This window comes from Cicer arietinum, chromosome 3, assembly GCF_000331145.2.
Source record: "Cicer arietinum cultivar CDC Frontier isolate Library 1 chromosome 3, Cicar.CDCFrontier_v2.0, whole genome shotgun sequence".
Lineage (NCBI taxonomy): Eukaryota > Viridiplantae > Streptophyta > Magnoliopsida > Fabales > Fabaceae > Cicer > Cicer arietinum.
This window is the reverse complement of record NC_021162.2, coordinates 74,644,579-74,652,370: the sequence shown is the minus strand read 5'-3', so window position 1 is coordinate 74,652,370 and position 7,792 is coordinate 74,644,579. Positions and strand designations below refer to the sequence as shown.

Genomic DNA, 7,792 nt, shown 5'->3' with positions numbered 1-7,792 from the left:
GAAGACGAGGCCGCCGCCATGAGGAGAGGCGTGTTGTTCCGATTTGCGAACGAGGGTTTATTTACTTCTGATTTGGAATCGGTCACCCACGCACGCAACAATTCTCTTCTATCTACAATTTAATTTAGATATTCTCCAAGTAAATACATTTTACACTTTTGTCCAATTACTTTGTTAAAATAAAATATTAATATTATTAATTTGAATACTATCTCGCGTTTAAAATTAGACTTTGTTAATTTTTAGTAAAATTTATATTATTTTATTTATAAGTAAAATATAAAAAAAAAATTACACGTGAGTCCATTACAACAGTAAAATTATTGATAATATTTACTTTTTTATAATAACTACAATCAAAATCACAAATATAGTAAAATATTACTAACAGTCATTTAGTCAAATCAACTCATCTCTTGCATATAATAAAAATTTAAATGCAAGATGAAATCTAATTTTTCACATATGAAAATTATAATTCTAAGATTATCATTTATTGGATCATTACTACATATGAAGATTTTACATAAGTGTTTAATAAATTTTAAAGTTTTTTTTGTCTTAAATTGTGATATTATTTTTTCATTTTCAATCTAAAATTTCACAAAAATATAAATTTATAGTAATATTTATCATCTCATCTTTATACTTCTAATAAATGATGTAGTAGTGAAAAGTTATAATTGATTTTTTATTTTTTATTTTTATGAGAATGATAGTTTGTGGCTCTAAGACATGGAAATAAAAAATAAAAAATATATGAGTAAATTTTATTCTTAGGAATAAAATGTTCTTTGACATAATTTATTAAAACTTGAAATAATCATGACAATGTTAGATTTTCGACGTAAGATTTCCAATATCATATTTTTTAGAATAAGTTTGTAAATTCATGAAACAAACATCCTTTAATGACTAACATAAAATATGGACGCCTTCGTTAGAGAATGAGTGAACAATTTAACAATTTTTAAACTACAAGTTTAAAGTTATAAACAATAGATTTAATTGACCTACATTGTCAGTGTAAAACACAAATTGTTAGATCATTATAGATATTTGAATTTTACTTCTAACTATTTTAAAAGTAACAATTGTGATGTCATGACGTGTCAAATTTTTTTACACTAATAGTCCCTAACGAGTCTCTATATTTTTACACTAATCGAGAATGACCTATAAACTCATAAATAGTCCTTAATTGATGAAAATATTCATCCATTTCACATTTAAGAGTAATTTAAAATGTACACAAATTAATTCTTTATATTTTTTTAAAATGTTCACGTGTTAAGTTACATCAAATGATGATGTGCCGAGCCACATAAAATTATTTATAAATACTTTTAAAAAAAAGATCTTTTAAAAAATAAAAGTTCATAAATGCATTCTCTTTGTCAACTACATCGCCGTCACCATCTTATTCATAAAACCCAAAAAAATAATTAGTAAATTAACCCTAATCTATAAAACTTATCAAAAAACAAATCAAACATTAAAAAAAAATTAAACTACTTTTAAACTAAATATCATTGTCTAATAACATTAACTCTAATTTCAGTCTTGATTTATTTTCTCTTTGTTTTGATATTTTTATAATTTCATCAACTATTTATGCTACCACACCATTGTCAAAAAGATATTCAAGAAAAATGCGAGAAGATTTTGATGTATGTGCTAAAAAAACGGATAGAAAAGCACACCAAGGAGAAAATCTTGACATAACTTATATTTTGACGGTGATAAAATGATAGAGGATGAAAAGATATGAGATATAATAGAAATTTATTATTATTTTTTAATTGATTTTTTTCTATTATATCATATTAGGTAATTAAAAAGTACACATGTCATGTCATATTACTAAAAAAATTGACAAAAATGAGTGAGAAACTCCAAAATAAAAAATTAGTAAATGTAAGAGGTCAAAATCATTAATTTTAAATCAATGACTAAAATTGTCCAATTAAAAAATTAGAGCCGCTAAAAGTACAATTAAACCAAAAAACAACCAATCAACCTCTTTATATAGTCCAATGAAAACCACCACATAATTTGACAGTTTGAATGAGTTGAAGTGACAAGAATTTGGTGAATTTAACTCATTCATCTAACAAACAAACAATCTCTTTATATGTCAAAGTACCATACCATTTCATGAAATGGGATTGACTAGAGTCATTTCTATTGCAACTAGGAGTGTATATGGTACAAAAATTGTATTGAATTGAACAACATTAATGGTTTAGTTTGATTTTTTAAAATAACTTTAGAATCAAGTTAAGTGCGAACTAGTTTAAAATTGATTTATAAATCAGTTTAATATTTTGAACAAGTTAGAGGTGTAATTGCTCTTTCAACCGCAATTTCTTAAACTAAATACTTTGACCTTTAATTTAATATTTTCTCTATTTATATTTTTATAAAAAGTTTAAGAACAAGGTACTAGTAAAGTTATTTTATACCATTATCTAATTATAAATATTTAATTTATCACATTATATTAAATAATTTTTAAATTAATGATAGTTATTAAATATTTTATCGATGTGACAAATTATTATTTGTTACAAGTATAAAATAAATTTACATCCACAATGTATTTTCTTTAAATTCTTTCATAAAACACCTAAGAAACATAAAATTTATTTAATATATTATTTTTACTTTTGTAAGGGTATAGAAAGAAAGATAGTGTAGTTATACCTTTACTTTAAAAACGATTTGGACACACAAATGATTAAAAAAATAAAAGATGAAAGAATTAAATAATTTGTATTTTTAAAATAATAGATTATTGCGTATATCTCTGAAATATTTATTTAGAGTTGTAACCGTACAAGTATTTCTGATCATTGATTCAAATGTACCGATAACAGGGAACAAATGTAGTTATAACAAGGGACTAAGATAGTCCACAACACAACTTACAAAATGAAAATAACGAAAAAATAGATGATAGTTAGGTAGTAGTGAATCTAAACAACATCCTGCAAGAGAATTAATATAAGCTAAATCACCTGCAGTTTGTGAATTGTCTGAAAATGACATTACATAGACATTGCAATAACAATTGAGGTATTCTTTGCAACATGCACACACACATTAAAAAATTCACTCACTTAATTAAAAATGAATTAATTTCAATGAGTCCGGGTTCTACTAGGAGCAGCCCCACCAGGATAATAAGGAACCCTAGTAACTCTAATCCAATCATCTCCATGGAAGAAAGCTGTTGGCAAGAAAGTATTTGCTCCTTCTGATGTAATTGTTTTAACACCTTCCCATTTAACACGCTTGGTAATATCAGAACCAGGTCCACGGTTATTGTACTCAGCATAGTAACAAGTTTCAGTTCCTGTAATACCTTCAATTGTTTGCCATGGCATATAACCATCAGGTGTGATTAAATCACCAATGTAAGTATCCATGAAAATTGTTCTTGAGAAATTTTTCCATGGACGAGCCAAATAGGCCTTGTTGTCGAATCTAACTGGAAAGTATTTAGGATCTGATACAATTGAACCTCCTTGGATGATTAATCCTGATGGTTGGTTTCTTTCTTTTCTACCTTGTGCGGTCACAATGCACTGTTGGTTTTCCAATGGCTTTCTTACGACGAAAGTGCAGTTTTGGAGAACTGCAACGGAATCGCCGAAGACAAAGTCAATGGTACCTGTGATAACACAATCGCGGTAGAATTGACGCATGGTGTGTGCGTAAAGTGTGTCTTGGTATCCGTCCATTCTGCATTTGTAGAAGATTGATCTGTCAGCTTGGACTCTCAATGCAACTGCTTGATGCTTTTCAGGACCAGCAGAGTTTTCAAATCCAATACCAATACCAACGAAGAAATCTCCAAGAATAGCTGAAATATTTCATAAAAGAAGTTATAAATAAACGGTTTTCATATGATAAGTATAAGCATGAAAGAAATTAGAAATACTTACCAACAGTGGCGGTTCTGTAAGTACCAACACCATCGATGAAGTTTTTGTTACCAGTGATACGTGACTTCCTACCACCATCACCAATAAAAACAACATGAGTCATGTTTCTAGAAACTTCAACATACTCATTATAAATACCCTCCTTGATATAAATAACAAAAGGTCTCAAGTTTTTCTTGGGAACATGCTTAAGAGCCTCATTAATTGTAGTGAAATTTCCAGTTCCATCTTTAGCAACAACAACATGAGCTTGAAGTTTTCTTCCAGTCATTTTAAGCAATTTTCTAACACCAACACGGTCATCAACCCATTCAGGAAACTCAAAATCACCACGACCAACAACATGCAATTCTCCATCATCCTTCAATAGTCTACGACCCGCAGGTTTCATCTCAGTGAATGTTTTTGAAAGTTCGTTAATTATTGAAAGACCGTTACTACTCATATGCATAGCGGTTTGCAAAATCTCTTTCATTTTTTCACCAGCATTGGTAGTGGTATTTTCAAATGCATCTAAACAAGTTTCTTGATATGTAATGGCCCCACTTAACCAAACCTTTAAACTTGTGAGCACTCTGTCGAGGTTATTAAGGTCAAAATTACTAAACTTTTCTAATGATCTTTTGAATTCATCAATAGAAAGGTTCATGAGTTGTTTACACGTGTCAAGTGCTTCCTTAGTTCTTTCGTCACTTTCAACCTCGTGAAGGAGTTGTGTTTTTGAAAGTCCGTCGCTGATTTTGGTGATGGTAATGTTGAATGCGATTTTGACGAGTTCTCTTGGATCTGTTATGTTACCGGCTTGTGCTGTTAGACTTTCCTCACATTCTTTTCTGTAATCGGTTGGTTCGCAAATGGTTTGAACGGCTTTAACGGATGAAGAAATGTGAGAATCTTTAGAAGCATCCTCTGCTTCCACGTTTTTGCCGAAGCCGACGCTTACTGTGGCTGCCACAACCATGGCTACTAATAGAATGGTTGAGACGCCAATAATGGCGATTCTCCTCTTCTTCTGAGAATCTTCTCCTTCAAACATTTTTATTTATTTAGCAGCTCCCAATCAACACCTGCAACAAATAAATAATTTAGGACCAAAATTAAAATTAAAAGAAACAAAAATACACATAATATGGAATATTAATTACCTGTGTGAAAAAAGGGGCCGCTAGGTGAGTTATAATGAAACGATGAAGAAGAAGAAGTTGCTCAGGCGAGGCGGTGTAATTAATTATCCGTCAAAGCCCTTAAAAGAATGTTGTTTTCTATGTATGCGAATGAATTGTGAAATATATATTTGCAATTATTATATTTAGAAGAAAGAAGGATGAACGATTTCAAAGTTGGTTATGTTAGTTGAAAAATTGTGAGGCTTGGAGTTAAGAGCTGTGTAAAGGGAGGTTATCATTTTTTTACTATAAACAGAAGAGACGCCAAAAACACACTTCTTACTCTATATTTGATGTTTTGGGTTTACTTAATTCATTGGAACTCCTTCTTTCACGCTTATTCAACTCAATTGCCTAAATTATGGAATTGAATCTTTTATGGATCTCAGCCGTTCGATTTTGAGACACGGATTTTAATAAAAACCGTTCAATATCATATTAACAGTCCAGATTAAAAAAAATTAAGTCATGTATTAATTACAGACACATATTAATTACATTCTACAGAAAACACAGACACAATTTATTCCTAACAAATAATCTATTAATTCCTCCACCATCAATAAAAGAAAATGGTAAAATTATTCATCTAAAAAAGGAGGCAGTAAAGTTATTATAATTTCTATAGGATAAATAAATAAATAAAAAAGAAATAGTAGTTAGAAACTCAATTGGTCAATCCTGCTGTGAACTTGACACCTGTTTTTGGCAACCATGAACCACCATTAAGGAATTTCTGAACAGTAAAGTAACCAGCAGTAGAAGCATCTTTAATGATATGAAAACCAGGCCATTTAACTCTACCAGCAAGGGATGAACCAGGTCCATAATTTCTATATTCACCATACCACAAAGTGTCCAATGCAAAGTTTCCAAGCCATTCAAGCCACCCTCTAGGTTGAACCATTCCACTCATATATGTGTTAATGTAAACTGTTCTAGAATATTGCTTCCATGGCCTCCCTAAATATGTAGGTTGTGAGGCCAAAACATAACTATCTTGAATTGTAAAACCTGTGCTTTGATGTGGACTTTTTCTACCTTGTGCTGTGATTGTAACTTTTTGTAATGGAAGTGGAACTCTTGTGTATATCTTGCAGTTTTGTAGAACAGCAGCTCCATTGCCAAAAATGAAGTCTATTGTTCCATAGATTTCACATTCACGGTAGAATTGTCGCAGCGAGTGCGCGTAAAGGGTGTCTTGGTTTCCTTCTATACTGCACCTAAAGAATGCAGATTGGTCTGAATCCACCCGCAATGCCACTGCTTGATGGTTTACTGGTCCAGCAGTGTTCCGGAATGTCACGTCCTTTGCAATGAAACCCTTCCCAGATACAGCTACATATCATAACTTCAAATTAGCATCACTTTTTTTATTTTATCACTAGCTCATTTTCTAACATAGTCTTTTCAATACTTGATACATATTACAGAGACTTTGTTTTCTTTTGTAAGAGAGTATATACTGACATTTCTCTTAGACATATAGCTATAGTAAATTAATAACTTTACTTACCAAACGTGGCAGTTCTAAAAGTGGTCCATCCTTGCATGAAATTTCTGTTGCTTGTGATAATAGTTTGGCCAATACCATCACCAACGATCATAATGTTGGTCATCTTCTTCTTCATATCAACATTCTCCTTGTAAAGTCCCTTCTTCACATAGATAACATACCTCCTATTGCTATGACTTGGAGCTGCATTAACCGCTTCGTTGATCGTACGGTAATGACCACTCCCATCCAATGCAACAATCGCATTTGCAACCGCACCGTGCGGTCTTGACTTAAGGAGCTCTTGATCAGCATCGGTCATCCATTCGGGAAACTCCGAGCTTACATCGCTTGTTCCGAGCAATGTAGTGTTCCTCGGAGACCTAAAGGGTAATCTATGAAGTTGAGTATACAAAGACAGAACATTACTGATAAGCTGTGTGACTTGTGTTAAACTTCCACTGATGAAACTCTCAAGGCGTCTATCAGTACCTTCAAACCCTTCAATACATGTATCTTGGTTACTAAGTGCTGCACTTAACCAAGCTTCGAGGTTTCCTTCGTATTGCGCATTTCTATCGCCTGCTCGAATTCTCCTCATCTCACCTAATGACCATGCTAGCTCTGACACAGAGAAATCAATAAGCTCCTTGCAATCTTCTATGGCTAGTTGCTCGCGGTTATTAACAGAAAAAGTACTGATCTTTGTCATGTTATTGATGGCACCTATGGCTTCATTGATTGTGGTTCTGAGTGCAGCACTGATGACTGAAGTTGGACTTGGAGGGCCGGTTTTCGTTAACTCGTTTTGAATATTTGTGAGGCATGAGTTTTGGTTTTCGATATCCATGCAGGCTTGAGCAATCAAAGCTTGCATGTCTTGTGTTTGGATTTCTGAGGGAATTTCATCTTGGAATGAAAGTACTTTATCAAATGATGGTAAAAGGATGAGAATGAAAAGGCAATTAACAAGCATGGCCATCTTTTGGTTGTGACAGAACTAGAAAGACAGACAAAAAAAAATTTGCTGATGGTCTTTTGAAGAACCTTTTATTTATTTATACATGCAGGTAAGGATTTTTGCTTTCAAAGTTAATTATGAACTTTTCTTCTGAGTTTAGATATTCACATTCCTTTATGCTTTTTCTTTGGACAAAAGTTTCAAGTAATTCAAATGCTTT

General features: G+C 31.8%; 2 protein-coding genes across 2 annotated transcripts; both read right to left on the bottom strand.

Annotated features, from left to right (window-relative positions):
- Positions 1 to 3,007: 3,007 nt before the first annotated feature.
- Positions 3,008 to 5,235, bottom strand: LOC101491746 (probable pectinesterase/pectinesterase inhibitor 21). The gene is made up of 3 exons (XM_004494517.4): positions 5,096 to 5,235; positions 3,951 to 5,017; positions 3,008 to 3,868 (listed from the first exon to the last, which is right to left on the bottom strand). Exons 2-3 carry the CDS (start codon positions 4,984 to 4,986, stop codon positions 3,144 to 3,146), a joined length of 1,761 nt encoding a protein of 586 aa, XP_004494574.1. The 5' UTR covers positions 4,987 to 5,017; positions 5,096 to 5,235; the 3' UTR covers positions 3,008 to 3,143.
- A 332-nt stretch (positions 5,236 to 5,567) lies between these two features.
- On the bottom strand, positions 5,568 to 7,653 carry LOC101491433 (putative pectinesterase/pectinesterase inhibitor 22). The gene is made up of 2 exons (XM_004494516.4): positions 6,633 to 7,653; positions 5,568 to 6,454 (listed from the first exon to the last, which is right to left on the bottom strand). The coding sequence occupies exons 1-2, from the start codon at positions 7,591 to 7,593 to the stop codon at positions 5,784 to 5,786; spliced, it is 1,632 nt and encodes a 543-aa protein (XP_004494573.1). The 5' UTR covers positions 7,594 to 7,653; the 3' UTR covers positions 5,568 to 5,783.
- Between the last annotated feature and the right edge of the window lie 139 nt (positions 7,654 to 7,792).